Source organism: Notamacropus eugenii, chromosome 5 (assembly GCF_028372415.1).
Source record: "Notamacropus eugenii isolate mMacEug1 chromosome 5, mMacEug1.pri_v2, whole genome shotgun sequence".
Classification (NCBI taxonomy): domain Eukaryota; kingdom Metazoa; phylum Chordata; class Mammalia; order Diprotodontia; family Macropodidae; genus Notamacropus; species Notamacropus eugenii.
Window position 1 is genome coordinate 34,549,862 of NC_092876.1, and position 18,300 is coordinate 34,568,161.

The 18,300-nt window shown below is 47.1% G+C and overlaps 1 protein-coding gene across 3 annotated transcripts; it reads right to left on the bottom strand.

Annotated features, from left to right (window-relative positions):
- Window positions 1-1,107: 1,107 nt before the first annotated feature.
- Window positions 1,108-15,374, bottom strand: UBE2J2 (ubiquitin conjugating enzyme E2 J2). Of its 3 annotated transcripts, none has more exons than XM_072608458.1 (7): window positions 15,231-15,374; window positions 7,973-8,103; window positions 6,200-6,240; window positions 4,641-4,743; window positions 4,392-4,530; window positions 2,985-3,065; window positions 1,108-2,305 (listed from the first exon to the last, which is right to left on the bottom strand). In XM_072608458.1, exons 2-7 carry the CDS (start codon window positions 8,101-8,103, stop codon window positions 2,021-2,023), a joined length of 780 nt encoding a protein of 259 aa, XP_072464559.1. In that variant the 5' UTR covers window positions 15,231-15,374; the 3' UTR covers window positions 1,108-2,020. The 3 variants fall into 3 exon arrangements, with proteins under 3 accessions (XP_072464559.1, XP_072464560.1, XP_072464558.1); XM_072608459.1 differs by lacking the exon at window positions 15,231-15,374 and adding an exon at window positions 15,029-15,179; XM_072608457.1 differs by lacking the exon at window positions 15,231-15,374 and adding an exon at window positions 10,007-10,434.
- Window positions 15,375-18,300: the final 2,926 nt, after the last annotated feature.

Sequence of the window (18,300 nt, forward strand, 5' to 3'; positions counted from 1 at the left end):
CTATAGGCTCACTCCAGGATGGGCATTTAAAATGGGCTTGCTCCGTACAGTCTGACCATCTTCAGAATCTCAAACGCAGCACTCCTCGCCTCCCCTTCTTCCCCCAAGACCTAGACAACTAGCTCTACAGACAGACAGACACTCTTTGCAAGAAGGCAAATCAAGCACACACAAACAAAAACAATCCTGATAAAGTCAAAGGCTCATAAATCATGGGTTGTGTTCCTGGCTGTTGCTGATATGAGAGATCCCCAGAAGGTGGGCATCACAATTTCTTCACTATAGTACTGACCTATTAACCTGGTTGGTCACCTACAGCAGGGAAAACTGGTCCCAGAACAGCTAATTAGCTAAGCTCTATGGCTCTTTGAAAGAACATGATGCCTACTTCCCAATACCCCCAGAGAGAGCACACAGCTTGAATGTGTATCACAACAGGCCGAGGAAAGTTCATTCTGAGGGATGCTCACTGGGCACACAGAACGGAGAGTTCCTAGACACCCTATTGTGGAGCTGATTTTTGTCTGCAGGCCATGCCAACTCCTTCTGGACTTGTCTTCCAGGGGGGTAGTCTGACATGCCGTACCTGTCACAGTCATCTGCAATAGGCAAAAAACTTGCCTCCAGACCAAGTCAAATACTCGATTCTAGCAAGTCTGCAGACTGAGAAAGGAAAGGTCTCCAATTCTATTGGAGTCCCCTCAGGGAAAAGGCCACGTACACAGAACAGGATTTCTTGTCCTCAATAGAGGACCAAAGCGGGACAATTTTTTCCCTCTCACTCAATCCTGAACTAAGGAACCAGGGGCAAAGTGAGAGGCTCAAGGCTGACCAATTCATGCCTGAGAGCTACCTGCATGAAGGAGAAATACTTGTGTGTGTGGGGGGGGGGAGGGTCATGTGGTTACAAGTGGGCTTTGCCAACTGCCTGAAAAGAGCAACTCAACAGTGATGGACATGGCAGAAGAAAACCCTTGTGTGGGTGAGTTGGTCCAGAATTCATTTCTGCCCCTCCCCACCCTAGCATCCACCACCATCTATCTCTTCTCTCCACTACAAGCCCTCCAGAGGAATCTGTGATAAATGCAACACATTCTGAGCAGCCTGTCAGTTTCTCTGCAGATTTATTTAAGTAAACAATGACATCTTGCGATCAGAAAGCAAAACAGAATCTTAATTTCACGTTTTTGAGAGGGGGAGAGTGGTATAGAAGGAAAAAACCCTTTCCTAAAAGTCATTTCTTTGTCATTCTAAGTGAACATAACACACTAAAAATGCTGAGATAAATCGATGATGGCCCTGGATTAGTCTAAAAGTTTGTCACTGGCCAGCAGAAGCATCTAACAGGTGACTGGCTACCTGAACTCCTAGGAGTTCCTCCTAAGCCTTATTAAGACATCCATTTTGACAAAAAAAAAACAAAAACAAAAACCAAAAAACCAATTAGCCAACACAAAGCATGGCTGAAGATCAGCCATGAGATGGGGAGCGGTCAAGGCTCCTGCAGGGCAGTCCAGTGAGCCCCCAGGCCACCCTCCCAAGATTGATACTGGCCACTTTCGTCTCATTCCAGATCAGAGTCCTTCACATAAACTAAAAACAGTACGTACTACGAGGGCTAGGCATGGAGTTTCAGGTTTTTTTGAACGACCGAATTATGTAAAATGAAAAACGTGTTTACTTCAAACAGGTCCAACAAACTGAATAGAGGCCCCGTGCTAAGAAAGCCAGCGTTAAGAGCCGGCTTCTCATCCACAGCGCTGAGTTGCTCTACAGCCACAGACACACAGGGAGGTTAAGAAGACAGGAATTCAAGACTCTCACATATTTCTCGGATCCCAGCTGTGCCCGCTCTGGGGTCTGGCTTTGTTTGTGTTTTGTAAAGGCTTCCAAAACTAAACCCCAGGAGCCCAGCAGGACCAGACCCAGTGTGGTTGTCACTTGTCCTAGGGTCACGCTCCGCTGCCCAGAGTCTCACTCGTTTCGCTCCGACCAAGGTCTTGGAATCCCGGCATGCGGCTCATTCCTGGGCTATGCTTCTCAGCACATACTTGACTGTGTAGGCAAAGGCAGCAAAGCCGACAATGACAAACAGGTTGGCCAGAGCGCCTCCCAAGAGTCCGTGGTTGCGGTTGGCCTGCTGCAGGCCTGCGTGGTTGGGGCCAGCCATCGGCACATGCCCGTTTAGGAGCTGAAGCCCATTCTGACCATGGTGAGTGTCCCCATCGGGGACCACATCTGGCAACGGGAGGGGCTGGGGTCGGCTACTGAGTTCATCTTGTGCTTTCTGTTTTTGTTTTATCTCCTAGGAAAAGCCAACCACAAAAAGAAAGAACTATCAGGAGCAGAGAAGCTAGGAAGAGTCACCCCCAAGGCACATGAAGAGCCCCTCCCTTGTGTTCTGCCTGCCCAGCCCCACAGCCCCACTCCTAGCACCTCTGGCTCCTCCCCGCCCCTTTGCAGCTCCTTTTGAAGGTCAACTCCTTCTATTAGACTATAAGCTCCGTGAGGGCAGGCACTGTCCTTCTAGTCTTATTATTTGCATCCCCAGCACTTAACACAACACCTGGCACCCAGGAGGCACTTAGCAAATCTCTCCTGACTTTCCTGACTGTGGGCATTTTAAAACCAACCACCACAAAGATATCTCTCTCTACTTCTCAGAAGCCACTATCATCACTGCCTTTGGGGCCCATCCCCCTCAGCTTTCAGGGCCAAGGAGAAGCAGCAGGTGTGTTTGCACCCTACAGGTACAGCCCCTGAACCAAAGGAGACAAAACCAACTGAACTAGTGAAGGGACCACAGAATGGAGCAGCTCTAAGAGAGGATCGCAGCCTTCCAGGCCCCCAAGCACAACACGGTCTTGTCCCTCCCATCCAGGGGCTGCTGACTACCACAGCACACACCCATGTCCTCCTGGGCTGCCCACATATTTTGGAGTAAGTAAGAAGAACCTTCTCTTTCCTTTTTAAGGAACACTCACCTCTACCACTTCAGGAAACAGTTCACAAAATACTTTGTCTTTTAAGTTAAATGCCAAACTCTGTGCGGCAAGTTGTCTTTTCTGCCAAGAAAGAAAAACATTAGCTTGAGAATAAAATTTCACCCACATGATAACTTTATAACGCTCCAAGAAGAGACGATTTTTCGGCCCAGAGTTACCATCTCCATGCCGCAGGAAGCACAGAGATGGCAGCACTAACTAACGCTTGGCTCATTTGCCTGCCCATAACTGACCCTCTTTATCAGTGCTTTATACTCATCACTATGATTTCCTGTACAGACATTAGCCTGCTCTCATTTTGACCCAACAGATTCCCAGTTCATCAACGGCAGAAATGAAGGCAGGCCCTGGCAACACACAATGGCAAAGATCCAGACAAAATACCCTCCACAGTCCTGCCTTCCCTTGTTCCCTAACACAGGGCTGACCAGCCTGAGGTTGGGCCCAGCCAAAAGTCCTCAAGGACCTCCAGGGTGCTCACCTCCCATCCACTAGCTCATCAAAAGCTACAAAAGATGAGGGTGACCCAATTTCTACCACACCCAAAGAGCAAAGAATAAGGAGAAATATGCTAAGCCAAAGCAAGACAGGCCTTTGTGGCTAGGGAGGGATGGTCAGACCCAGAAACATGGCACTAATCGAGCTATGAAGCCTTCCCTTGACAATGCAAAGAGATGTCTTTACCAGGGGTTATCATCCATCCTGCCCAGGGACAGGGGAAGGGTGAAGATGACCTCTTGGTTTCCTCTAGGCACACTGACCTCTGAGGGGCACAGAAATCAGCATGGTGAGGGTCTATTTCTGCTTCAGTCAGCCAGAATCTCTGCTCAGTGGGCCTTTGACAAACATCATTCTTTTCTCCTAAAGGGCTGGGATGCCACAAACAGTTAAGAGAATGACTACGGAATTCCCTAGAGATGAGCCAGGGCACCAGCTCTGGCAACACAGAACCTCCTCTCAATTTGCTCCAACCCCAGCTTCATTTCAAGGTGTTCCCTTCCTAACATTCTACACTCCAGTGAACGGCTCTTCCTCAGTTCTGCTCTCCCCCAGCACCCTCATGCCTCAGAAGGATTCCTGTGCCCATACCAAAGAAATATCTGCCTCCAGACCACCTTCCCCATGGCTCGGGCCCAGTTTAAGTGGCAAGTCCCTCAAGAAGCTTTTCCAAAGTTCATGGTTAGAAAGCTAGATGACAATGACGCTGTGAATGGAAGTCCTTTGGAGAGAGGAGGGGGTTGGGTGCCACTGTCACCATCAGATTAAATTCTGCTGAGTGAAGGGACTGTCATATCCTCAGGCCTAGCACGCTGCAGACACTGCTGGTTCACAATCCCCATTTTCCATCCAGAACACCTCACATGTGAGATGTTCTCAAAGACTCACTGTATAGTCTGAAGTTTCTATGCTGCCCAATGTGGGGCCCTTTTCCACCATAAAGCTGAGCAGACCCGTCAAGATCGTTGAAACTGACCAAGCTGGATTCCATGTATCAGGGTGGAAGTCAGTGATTGAAAGACATAACCTGCCAAAAAAGGAGGGAAAGGCACCTCTTTAGGAAACGTAAACATGATGCCCCCTGAATGGCTACCCAAAACTGCAGAAACAACAGATGGGACAAGGGAAAAGTCTTACCTTGTATTACATTTAAATCTTCCATTGGGAGTTATCATATAAATACTAGGAGGTTTAAAAGGAAATTCTCTGGGGAAAATTAGTTTTCCATGATAATAGCCACCTATATCAAAACAGAAGAAAGCCAAAAATAACTTCTCTGGGAAATTTCCTTGGTTCATTTACAAAGATCTATTGCAAACAAAATGTGAAAACCATCATTTTCATGCCTTCCCAAATGCAGACACTTCAATCTAACTTGGCAGAAATGTCTATTTCACAACTAGACAAATTCAGAGAACTGGAGCAGCTGAGTGGCACCAGACCTGGAGGCAGAGAGACGACAACTCAAATCTGGCCTAAAGACACTTACTATGTGACCTTGGGCAAGTCATTTCGCCTCTGTACACCTCAGCTTCCTCATCAGTAAAATGGAGAAAATAAAGAGTACCTGCCTTCTGGAGTTGTTGTGAAGATCAAATGAGATAACTGTAAAACACTCTATAAACGTTAGCAATTATTTAAGCGTTATGGAATAACTACCTCCACAAAACCAGGCTGGTGAAGACACCTGGGGAGATAATTACTTTACTCCTGATCATGTCTACCCACAAAAGTCATTCAACTACAGTCAGCTCATTTGGCAGGATTTTGGCAATGTGTTCCCTGGTGGTGAATTACAGCCCCCCAATCACAGGCTGCACCCCAATGCTTTCCAGACCACTCCACCGCCCGACAATGCCCACAGTCACCCCACTCTGCATCTGGCCACCCTTCCCACTTGACTAGCAGATGCCCTAAGCTTGGCCTTTGCTCATTCTGCCTCCCCACTCATAGCAAGCATGTCTCCTGCCCTCCATACTCCCCACCAATCCATCCCACCTCATCCTCTCCAAGATCCAACTGCTGAATGAAGCTTCATGTCAGCCTAACCCTCACTTTCTCCTTGTGCCCCCAATGAAATGCTTTCACCTAAACACAACATAATAAGTATATGCTCCCCGGAAGAGTTTCTTGATGGTTCTTCTGATAACTTTTGCTGACTTTCCCTTAATGCCCCAAAAGAATTCAAACTCTTGGAGGGCAGCATCTGGGTGCACACCCCTCTAGTACCCTAAAGTGTCCAGTCCAAGGCCACACAGACTGGTTAAGCAACCTCACTCTAAGGAAAACTAACAAAGGGTAAATAGAACAAACGACTGTAAGACAGTAAGCTCCCCATCCCTGAGTGTTCCAGGAGAGAACGCTGCTAACACCCTCCTACACACAGTGGGAAGTCAGCCAATAGCTGACCTCTAAGACCTCAGACCTCCAAGCCTAATACCTTTACTTAAACTCCAAGTATTTAAAAAGCTGAATAAAAGTATGTCCAATGGAAAAAAAAAACAACCCAGAACTTTTAAGTATCTTTAGAACTTGGAGATATTAGTCAATGAAGACCTGTACCAAGTTTTCTTAAGTTACAACCCAACAGAGGGCATGGGTTTGCCATAGAGAGGATATTTGGCAGTGTAGCGTCCTTGGGAGCATGAAGACAGACGGCCCTCGAGCAACAACTCCCGCAGCCTTCACTCACTTACCTTCATAAGGAGTCATCTCAGGTCCCCGGACGACATAGTGCCTAGGACAGATGAAGGACAGACATCAGAGTGGCCCCAGGCCCGGATAGCCCCCATACCACAGGTGGGTATGCTTTGAGCAAAGTGAGCACTGATGGAGCCTCCTTCTGATTAAGGAAAGTCAAGCTGCCGCTTCCCCCCAAAAATGTCTTGGATCTCATGTGATAGGGGCAAAATTTTCTCAAAAGACTTAAAAATAAATTCAATAACAAATTCAATTTGATAAGTGTCTATTAAGTGCCTACTACGTACCAGACAAAGTAAGCTAAAACCTCCTCCCCTCCCAGTCTACCTGCTGTAAAGCTCTTCATTATAGTGGTTCTAAATGGCACAGTCCCAAACAACATATCGTCAAATTAAAGCTTGCTCTGCAATACAACTGTTTCTTTATGTGACTTACTTTAAATTTAACAACCAATTTACAAATATAGTTCATTTTAGCGTATAAAAAGTTATGACAATTCTCCAGTCACTCTAAGTTTTCACCAAAGGGCTGACACTTCTATGTCAAATAAAATTATTATGTTATACAAATACATATTCCATATACAACAAATTAATACATTTTGGTCTAATAAATCCAATTCCAATGAATACTTCAGTCTACAAATTCCTCAGTGCATGGAGATGTTGGTTACTTTCAGATGATACAGTTTGAAAATACGAAACAGAAGCGTGGCCAGAATGTTTACATTTTTTTCTCTAACGTAGGTATACCCACACGCTTTTCCCATTGGGCTACAACTAACTGGTTAATATATCTCTGCAGTAAACAAAAAACCTGAAAAACACTATCATCATCTCACTATGTTTCAGCCAATCTGATGAACTTAAGGACGACTTGGATCCTCTGCAACTAATCCAAAAGTAACATGGCTACCTTGGGGGAGGAAAAAACAACCATCAAGCTGGTATGGAAAGCAGGAAGAGGGCAATTAGAGCAAAAACGTTATGAAAAGAGGAACAAACTGACCCTCTGAAGCAAAAATTTGGGGATATAGTCAACCCACGTAGCATCACATGCACAAAATAGGAAGTAAAAGAAAAATTCATGTGGCTCTGATGTAGGAGGGCTCAGGCCTCTACTGAGAAGTCAGTGCCTACAAATGGCTTCTCTAGAGACGTTGGTCTCATGGGCTCCTCTAACACAGACTCACTTGAGAGGCAGGAGGGCATGACAGAAAAGGAGTCAGTCCCAGCTCAGCCACTATTAGCTGTTTGATTGCGATCAAGTCCAGGAGCAAGCTCTCTATGCCGCCCATGTATTCATCTATAAAATGAGGCTGAATCTAAGGATCAATGTCCTATGAATGACTCTTTCCTCTTTTTTTCTGTCCCCTTAGCTGGAAAATTGGGACCCAAAAAACGGACTTCCCAAGAGAGCAGTAACAAAGTAAGACATTTCTTTCAAAGCAGAAAATTCTAATAATTGTTCTGAATATTTTTTTATCGACATTTCTGCCTAGGCATCAACAAATCTAAATTTGTTATTTCTATATTGAGATAAGGATTTATACTTAGGTCTTCAGCTGTAAGACCATAGTTTAGGAAAACTTCCTAACCTCTCCCACCCCCCACACACACTCACTCTACAAAAGTGTTCAATACCTGGAAGAATTCATCGACTAGGGGGTCTTCAGATATTAAAAGAAAAAGAGCTGAAGGCTATAGCAATCCAAGACAAGGAAGCCCAGACTTCTGCTCTGATGAGAGCAGAGCAATCAGGAGCCTTACCATTCCAGAATGTTCGAGGGGAGGGGCTCAGCACAAATGTAAGGCACTGGGTCTTTTTTGATGCGAAGGTAGTCTTGTTTCAGTCTCTGGGTCGCTGTGGTGGGTGCTCTCTTATTACTGGTGCTGCTCATCTATAAAAACACAAACACGCTCAGACTATCAGCAGTCACTCCATACCAGTCTCTCCCTCCCTAAGCCTGTCACTCTGCCAAGCTCACTCACCCGGGCGCCCCTTCCCAATTCCCTCCCCACACTCAGTGGTATCATCACCTCCCAGGGTCCATACACTGCTTCCTCTGGAGCTCTTAGCCACAGACTCCTATTCCTCTCTCCTCCAAAGTGCCTCCTCCCTTTCCTTCTGACATCTGTACTGTCCAGTTCTTCATACCCTCACCCTCTGACAACAAGAGTGACCCAACTGCTCTCCCACTTCCAGGTTCTCCTGGGGATCCAACACCCTCCTTGGTGAATCCTCCTAAAATACCAATTCCATTCAGTTGTTACTTAACCAAAAATATCCCAGAGCTCCCCAGCTCACATGCCCACTCAACACCCTTCCTAAAACTTTCACAGACTTTGACCTACTCAGTCTCCCCCTACACCACCCCCCGGAAAACCTTGCCCAAAACTGAAATCATCTTCCCACCCAACCTGTGGTTCTTCCTGACCTTCCAATTTTTATTAATGGCCCCATATTCTCCCATTCATTTCCTGGAGTCAAAACCCCCAAACCAAAAACAGTCCCTGCTCTCAAGAAACTTACCACATATACAAATAACTAAAAACAAAGTAATATTTGGGAGGGAGGCCTAAGTAATTGGGGGATTAAGAATGGGCTTTGTAGAAGGGGAGGTACTCCCAATCCCTGTGGATTCCCTCTCCCTCTTTCAAGTTCAAGGGTGGAAGCCAAAGGTGATGTGGCTTAGTAAAAATGAAAATGGATTAGAAGTTAGGAGATTCCAGCCCTGGAACACTGATTCCCTGTAGGACCCCTAAATCCAGGCACTCATCAAATCCTGGAGGGATGTTTTGTCCTCCAAAACCTCTCTGGCTGCTTTTCTTCCCCTTGCTAACTGACCTAGTTCAGACTTTTGTTACCTTGGCCTGAAAGACTGCAGTAACTTCCTATCTAGTCTCCAGACTTTCAGCCTTTCCCTTCTAATTCAACTTACAATGATGTGAACCTTCTCAACGTACAGCTCTGATCCAGAGCTTCTACTGCTCAAAAACATTCAATGGCTCCCTGATGTATCAAAAACATTCAATGGCTCCCTGATGTACACCCAAACTCCTGGAGTCTGGCATTCAAAACTTCTAAACTGGACCTAATTTGACTTTTTAGCCCTTTTTTTCCCCACCACTCTCCATTACACAACCCATGGCTTCAACCAAATGTGACTACTCCTCACTCCCTGGTCCTTTTCCATCTCTTCGCTTCTGCTCAGGAGAGATCTTCTAGGTCTTCTGTGTGGAAATTCTACCCATCCTCCACAAGCCACTCTTTACAGAAGCCATCCCTATTTCAGAAGGGACCTTTCTGTCCTTGGACTCTGCTGGGGCTTTGTTCTTACCTCTACCACACACACTCATCACCTTCCAACCTGGGCTATGGTTCTGCTTCTCTTCTCCATCAGTTTCTTGGAAGGCTCTACCTTCCAGTCATCAGTACCTCAAGTACTAACGACTTGTTTAATAAGGCACCAGTCTTCTCACCACACGCAGTGATTCTTAACTCTGTATCTTCACGAGCTGAGTTTATTTCTTATGTGCTTTTTCAAAGGAATTCTTAACAGGTTTTAGCCCTGGCTCTGCCACTGATTCCTTTTCTTACCTTGGAGAGCTGCTTTTCCTCTCTAGGACTCATTGTTCTCATCTTTAAAATGAAGCCATCGGACAACAACATCTCCAAGTTGCCTTTCATTTCTTTAATGTTTGGATTCTTAAAATAGCATATTTCCACTAAGGAATCAAAAGCAAGCTGAAAGGACGCACTGGGTGAATTCTATGTTGCTAGTTCTAATTCCAGCATCTCACCTCCAATGAGACCATTCTGCAGCCACAATCATGGGGGGCACTTCAGATCAAATCCTGGGCAACACAGGGGGCTAGCTGTACTAGCAGAATGCATTGGGGAGCTCATGCAATACCGACACTAGCAAACACCTGTTCAAGCCTAGAAAGGAAGACTGCTAAGACTACAATGATGGGAGACCTGCCAAAAAGAATCCAATTGCTTCTACCAGAACACTGACTTATAGCCTGGAAACAAAAGCAACAGTTTGTCACATAAACAAAGGATAATCCAGGGAACCTGGGTAACACAGAGGTCATTCTGTCCTGGTACATCAATACTTAAAAGTGGTTTCCAGTTGCTTGAACTGCTTGCTCAATTTTTTTCAGAGGAGGTTGAAAGTGAACTGACATCAACACAAACCAAGTCAAACCACAATGTATTTGGCTATTCTATGAACAGACCAACCAAGGGCACATTGTGACCTTCAGCGGGACAGTCTGAACAATCTGAAATTTGGCCAGTCCATAAAAAGAATGCAAATATAAACCATAACATGTGTATGGGTTTATATGCATATGTGTATATGCATGCATGCATGCATGTGTGCATATAATGGCATCACCTACCAACTTCCTTTTCCTTCCTACATTCCAAGCTTTCCTTTTATTTGTTAGAGGACATCCATCCCATCCAAATCATTCTGTCCAAGTGTCAAGCTCTCTGAGCCATCTAGGGAAAACCAAGGGCACCAGGAAGCAAAATTAATACATGCAAAGATGGTGCACATGATCCATACTGTCATAAGACACACAGGGCTCCTGCAGGGCAGGGATCACTGAGTGCATGTGTATGCAAACATGTGCGCACATACACCAAGGAAGTTAGGTGGAATATCAAAAGAGAAATAATTTGAACATCTAGAAACTCAATAAAAATGATATAACTGACTAGCTCCTAGGGTGTTAGTCCTCAAATCTCAAATACTAAGCTTACCAAATTATACCAAACACATCTAACCTGTGCATCTGCCTCCAAAGTGCTCACAAACACATCCTGCTCAGATACAAAAAAAGGAAGGGCTTGTGTTTGGTATCAACTGAGGTTGCTCCCAAGCCAATGAGATGAGAGCTCCTCAAAATGTTAAAAGCAATAATGCATATATAATATGTTTATTAAAAAGTAGTAAGTATCATATAATTAAATCTAGTACTGAAGACTTTTCTCAAGTCTTAAATATAATGCGAAGACCAATCTATATGTATATGTATTAAGCCCTCACTATGTGTGAGACACACTGTGCTGTGCTAGGGATGCAAAGAAAGGCACGCTTCCCTCCCCCACTCCCTGAAAAAATCCCTGTACATGCTCCCGAGGAGCATGTACATTCTAATGAGAGAAGAAACATGTAAATAACTAGGTGCATGTAAAACAGAACCAGAGGAGATGCAGAGAATCTGAAAGCATATGGGGAGATGGGGGGAGACTGAGAAAGGGCTTCTACACAAGGTGAAATCTGAACTGAATCTTGAAGGAAGCCAAAGCATTTCAGACATTCAGAGGACAGTGATGCAGAGGGAGCAAAGGGAGATGGAGTATAGCTGGGGGAGGAAACACAAGCAGGCCAATGTGGCTGACTTAGGGAAAACTTGGAGGGGAGACTGGAAAGGTAAGAACTCATGTGCGTCTGTGAGAAAGGGTCACGAAGGGCTTCCACGCCAAACAAAGGTGCTCATGGTCTGCTTGATCCTGGAGGTCAGCGTCTGAGTGGGGTGAAAGTGGAAGTAATTACAACAGCCCAAGGGAGAGGGACAAAGGGCCTGACGAAGAAAGAGATGACATGTGAAGGTGGAAATGACAAGAATGAGCAATGGACCACCTATATGAAGGGGAGGAGTCAAGGAAGACGCTGAGGTCTAAGCCATGGTGGCTGGGGGAAGGGGCTGCTCTTGCCAGTAACAAGAAAGTTTAGGAAGAAGATAAGTTCCATTTTGGATGCCCAAAGAACTAGTTCAAGATGTCCAAGAGAGAGTTTGCTCTGACTGTAACTCAGAAGAGGCTGGGGCTGCATATGGACACTGAGGAATTACCTGCAGAGACAAAGAACACATGGGAGCAGAGACAGTACAGACCACAACTACTGAACTGTATCAAGCCTTGACAATAACTAGTCTGAAGATGAGCTTTGCCCCTAAAACAGAAACTCTGAAAGGAATCTAGAGCCATGTACTAAAAAAGAAACCTGACTATGGTTTCTCCAAGTCAGATGGTGTGGGAAGGCAGAATGCAGCCTACATATGGATCAATACAGGCAAATGCCAGGTATACACAAATAGAGGCAAAGACCTACCCACCAGAAAGAGCCTTAGGGACAAATCAGCACAGTTCAACCTCTTTGTTTCACTCATGAAATAGCAGAGGCCCAGAAAGTCCTGCAGACAGTTGGCGGCACAAATGGGACCATACAACACAGACCTCCTGACTCCCTACCCTATGCTCTTGTCACTATCAGACTGTTCTCAGGAAACCAAAGCCATAAGGGGAGACTTTAATAATCATGATTTCTATAGCAGATTCCCCTTCTGCTTTCTTTATGCAAACATTAAAATTCATCTGGCTTCCCTGAGTGCTAGGGGGGACTTGAGACTTCATGGAGGCCAGACATGAACAAAAGCCCCAGGACACTCAGGAGGCTTGTGCGAAGAGCTCTGAGTGTGAATGGCAGCTCCAGGGCAGTCCCTTCACTAAGCGACTGTTTCTTATCCATGAAATCAGAGTCAAATGGATGGCTGAGTAGGCCCAGTCTAACTCTAAGGCCAAGGCCCCCCATCTCACCGCAGAAAACAGGCTACTTGGTCAGCAACATTGTGAAGGTTCATTCCCGTCACACTAATCATGCCACTCCCTCAACAGCAGCCTGTTCTTACTATGATGACCTGGGCAGGAGTTCCATTAAAGTTCTCTGAGGGAGGGGCCAGGTCTTATATTCAAAGTCTGAGTGCAGGGTTCAGCACCCACCAGAACCTGGCACACAACAGGCACCCATCTGTTGCACTGACAAGAAGCAATAGCAGAATCCCCTGACTAGACTCTGAAATCATCCTGATTCACCCTTCTCTGAGGCTCTGAAAGAATAAAGAAGTCCAAGGGACTTTGGAACTCTGCTTCCAAGGCAACGGGTAAGGGCCAAGGAAGCTGAGCAGGCTGAACCTCCAGGGTCCTCAAGGAGGAAGGAAGGGAAGCCAAGAACATAAAGAATCCTCAGTTGCTGCTGGGACAGGTCACAGCCCCCACACTACTGGATTTGCTGAACTGGGGCTCTGCGCCTTATCACTAGGAAAGGCTCCTGCCTTGGGCAAGGCCTTTCCTCTCTAGGTCTCAGTTTCCACCTCTGTGAAGAAGACTGAAACAACAGATTGCATTTCATTCAACACGAAGATTAACCACCTCCTTGGGGTCCAGTGGAAAGAACAACAGAGCTGGATTCAGAGGATCTGAGTTCTAATCTGTCTCTGCCACTCAGTACATCTGGGCCTCTGCTTCCTCATCCATAAAGTGATAGGGTCATCACTTTCCTGAGTTCCTCCTAGCCTTAAATCTAGGATCCTCTGAGCTAAAGGCTGGGTGACTGAAAAATCTTGGCCAAGGATAGCAGTTATCAGGTGGGGTCCATGGCCTTGGGAAGGTCCCTGATAGCTCTTCAGGGGGCAGAGATGCCAAAACTATTTTCATAATAATATCAAAACATTATTTGCCTATTAAAATATCAACGACATATCTATGTAAAGCAAGATTTTCTTCATATACTTCAAATCAATACAAAAGACTGAATGCAGAAAGAGAGAGGAGAATCCAATTTCTTTCTCTCAGACCAGGCATTAAAGAAAGTTGCAAAAACATGTAAAGCAGTGAAGATGCCACTCTTGCTACATTTTTTTGTCCTGGAAAACTGCTGTTTTTCACAAATATTGTTTTTAATATAGAACATGTTTATTTTTTAAGTGAATTCATAAATATTTTTTAAATGTATTTATTTTAATTTCTAACAGTAAATATGGATATAACCCACATAAAAAAAAATCCTCTGGCATCTTCAATTTTTCATTGTAAAAAGGGTCCTGAGACCAAAACGTTTGAGAACTGCCTGTCCAGTAGTCAGGAGACCTTGGGTTCAAATCCAGCCTCTGACATTTACTGGCTGGGTCACCCTAGGCAAATACTACTTTCTCTTTGAGTCTAAGCTTCCTCATCTATAAACTGAAGACTTTACTAGCTGTGTGACACCGTGGGCAAATTACTTCCCCTCAATATCTTAACCAGAAAAAAACCAGAATTAGGTCCGCAAAAATCCCACCTCTGAGCCTTACCCCTCCCTCCTAAGACCTTGGTGAAGTCAGAGTTAAATAAAACAACATCTGCTCAGAAGGGAACAGACCAGATCCAAACCTCACCCCTGGTTATTGCTACCTCAGCTTCCAGATCTGAAAAATGAGAGGGGTGGTTGAAATGACCTCTGAGCCTTCTTCCTGCTCTAGATGTCATGCATTTATTAGGCACCAGTGTGTTCCTGGGGCTCCAGGGATTCCAAGAAAGCCGGATACAGCCCCTGCCCTCAGGGACCTTACAGGCGAGTGGGGCGGGGTGAAGCCGGAGATCACCAATCAGATTATCAATCACTGTATCAGAGGTTTTAGGAGGACTGCTAGTCCTTAGCTCCACCAGGGCTGGAATGGCTGGGCTTTGGAATAAGCCTCGTTTTTAGGAGGTTTACAATCAAAGGCCTCGGTCCGCACCACCCCCCGCCCCCTACACACACACATCCCCGCCTCCCCTCTCCCCCCGAGCCTGGCACTCAGGAGGCACTTCCCCAGTGTCGCTGGCCTCCGAGCCGTTACTAAGCGCCCACTCTGTGCCGGGCCAGGCTTCCCCTCTCCGGCTTCAGTTGCCCGGTCTGTCAAAGGTTGGGCACGCACCGGGGGCCTTCGGCCTGGGGGGATGGCCTTCCTTTGGCAGGCGGGGAAACCGAGGCCCCGGACCCGACTTACCCAGGGCCAGGCCGTGGGGACGCTGCTGGAGCGGGAGTGGGGAAGCCCCGGGCGCCCACCGCGGGCCCGACACTCGCGTCACGTCTCAGGGCCTCGGGGGGCTCGTCTGCACGGCTGGGGGAGGGGGCGAGGGCCCGGAGCCCCGCCGTGACCCCGGCGATTGTGACCGCGACCCCGCCCCGCCCGGCCCCGCCCCGCTCACCTCTCCCGCCGCCGCCGCCGGGGTCGCTCCCGGGGCCGCCGCCGCCGCCGCGCTGGGCCCAGGCCCGGGCTCGCTCCGCCCGCCGGGAAGGCGAGGGAAGGAGGGCGGCCGGGCGGTGGAGCCGAGCTGAGGCGGAGCCGAGGCGGGGCCGGGGAGCCACCGCCGCCGCCGCCGTCCGGGAGCGGGCCCGTCACACCCTCAGTCGCCGCCGCCGCTGCCGACGCCTCCGCCGCCGCTCCGGCTTCCAAGATGGCCGCCCTCCCGGCCGAGCCGGGAGCCACTTCCGCTTCCGGGAACAAGCCGGGCACCTCCCTCCCTCATTCCCTCCCTCATTCCCTCCCTCCCGGCCTCCCTCGACGCTCTAGGCTGCGCGGGCGCCAAGGACACAGTCGTCTCGCTGCTCCTTGGGAGGAGGGCGGAGCCGGGAAGGGGGCGGGGCGAGAGGTGGCTACGGCGCAGGCGCGGAGCTTGGCTAAGTCATGGCTCCTGCCCAGGGGGAATTCATGTCTCCCTCAAATCTGCCAGCTGCAGTGTCCGGCACTGTCCGTGACCCTCTGGCTGTTCCGCCAAGTCATCTCGGACATCTAAGTGTTTACTTTGCTCCAGGCACTGCGCGCCCAGCTGGGGATACTGAGGCGCGACCAACAGCCCTGGCCAGGAGGAGCGGGGGGGGGGGGGGGAAGAGCGCATGCGCACAAGCACATCCACGCATGTGCACACACGCGCGCGCACACACACACACACAGACACGCACACACACACACACACACGCACGCACACACACACACACACACACACACACAGACACACACACACGCACACGCATGTTGCTTGGTTATTGTCCTTCATGCTGGAAGAGGAGGACCAAAGTGGCTCACTGCGTTAGGGTCAAGGTACTGACTGTGGCAGATCAGATAGAGCCTAGAAGACTCTTCCAGAGGTCAGGCACAAATAGTCCACAAGAACATTTGGGGCAGATTCTCTCAGTTTGCGCATCTCCTGTTTCTTCTGAGCTACTTCAGTTCTCTTTTGCTAATAGAGCGCAGCACCTTCTCTGATCTGGGCATGCTGGGCATGCCATGCTGGATGATACTGTGCCAGTGTCTCCCACCTCATGAAATCATTCCAAAGTTCTTCAGGGAGACCTGACAGTGTCCTTGTACTGCTTCTTCTGACTCTGGAACTCTTCCCTTGTGTAAGTTCTCTGAAAAAAACATATTTGGCATTCTTACAGTGTGGGCAGTCTGTCAGAGTTGCACTCTTTGCCACAGAGTTTGAAAGCTTGGCAGTTCAGCTCAAGAAGGGACCTCAGTATCTCTTACCTTATCTTGCCAGGTGATCTTCAGAATCTTCAGATCAGTTTCCTGGCAACATGTGGGTATACTGTCCAGGTTTCACAGGCATACAACAATGTGGTCAGCACAACACCTCTGTAGACCTTCAGTTTGGTAGGCAGTCTAATACCTCTTCTCTCCTATAATTTCCTTTGGAGTCTCCCAAAAACTGAACTAGCTCTGAGGATTCGTGTGTCAACCTCGTTATCAATATGTACATCTGTGGAAAATATACCACCAAGGTAAGTGAACTAATTATCTACAATATTCAGTCTTTCTCTGTTTTCTGTAACTGGTGGTTCCACGTGAAGATGGTGTGGTGCTGGCTGGTGGAGAGCCTGTCTTTTCTTTGTGTTAATTGTTAGGCCAAAATTAGCACAAACAGCAGAGAATCTATCCTTACTTGGTTACATCTCAGCTTCTCAGAGGCTGCATTGAGTACACAATCATCTGTGAACCAAAAGCATCATGCACCAACACTCCCTCTACTTTAGTCTTGGCTTGTAGCTTTTTCAGTTCACGTTCAATAATTTACTATCAGTGCAATAGTGACCAACAATTCCTGAAAACATCATACTCATAGTCTAATGAAAGGAGACAACAAGAAATTACATACAAACACGCTATAGGAAAATAACTAACAGAAGGCATTAGAATTAAGAAAGGTTGAGAAAGGTTTCCAGTAGAAGCTAAGATATTAGTTGGGATTCAAAGGAACCCTGAGAAGGAGTAGATAGGGAAGAAGAGAGAGAGCTTTCCAAACAGAGAAGATGCCAGGATGGAATGACAGATGGAACATCTGTCTTGTTCAAGGAACAGGAAGGAGGCCAATATCATTGGATCAAAAAGTATAAAGGAGGGGCTAGGGTGTAAAAAGACTGTAAAGGTGGGAGAGGACTAGGTTATAAAGGTCTTTGACTGCCAAACAGAATTTTATCATTTATTTTGGAGGCAATAGAGAGCCACAGGAGGTTTTGAGTGGGGGATGACAAGGTCAGACCTGTGTTTTAGGAAGATCCTTTGGATGGATTGAAGGGGGAGAGACCTGAGGCAGGCAGATCCAGCAGTGGCTGGCTCTTGCAATAGTCCAGAATGAGGTGATGAGGGTCTACACCAGGGAGTGGCATTCAGTGCCAGAGGAGAGAAGGGGACATATTCTTGAGGTGTCACAAAAGTTAAATCATACTCAGCACATAGTAGGCACTTAATGAATGTTTATTGACTTGGCTGACATGAATGATAATCCAGCAAAGGAGATGGGAAAGGAGAGGCAAGGGAAAGCAATGTCATGAAAATCCAGATTCAGGAAGAGAGGGTGATCGCTGTGACTAGTGACCAGTGCTACAGAGTGGTCAGGAAGGGTGAGGGTTGAGAGGTTGTCAGGTTTAGCAATTAAGTTGAATAAGGAAGTGAGAAACTTTCAAAGGACCAAGAAGCAAGCAAAAGGATAGGAAGTCAAGGCAGGTGATATTTTTCTAGAAGTTTGACTGTGAAAGGGAGAAGAGATATAATAGTGGGGCTAGGAGGATGTAATGAAGGTTATTTAAAGATGAGAGGGATATGGCCTTGTTTGTAGACAGCAGTGAAGGTGCCAATTGATAGGGAGAGATTGAGAATGAGAGTGGGGGCACTCTGCTGGAAGAGACATTGGAAGATGGGATCATGGATGTTTGATTTTCTTTTACTCTCTGTCCCTGCCTGTGTCACTATCCCTTTTTCTATCTCTATCCTCATCT

Excerpts from the sequence above, each read along its gene's own strand:
- UBE2J2 (XM_072608457.1), bottom strand. Across the intron at positions 4,744-6,199 it reads TGAGATGACTCCTTATGAAG|GTGGCTATTATCATGGAAAA; the intron begins GTAAGTGAGTGA and ends GTTTTGATATAG. Across the intron at positions 2,306-2,984 it reads TGTTTCCTGAAGTGGTAGAG|GAGATAAAACAAAAACAGAA; the intron begins GTGAGTGTTCCT and ends GGCTTTTCCTAG.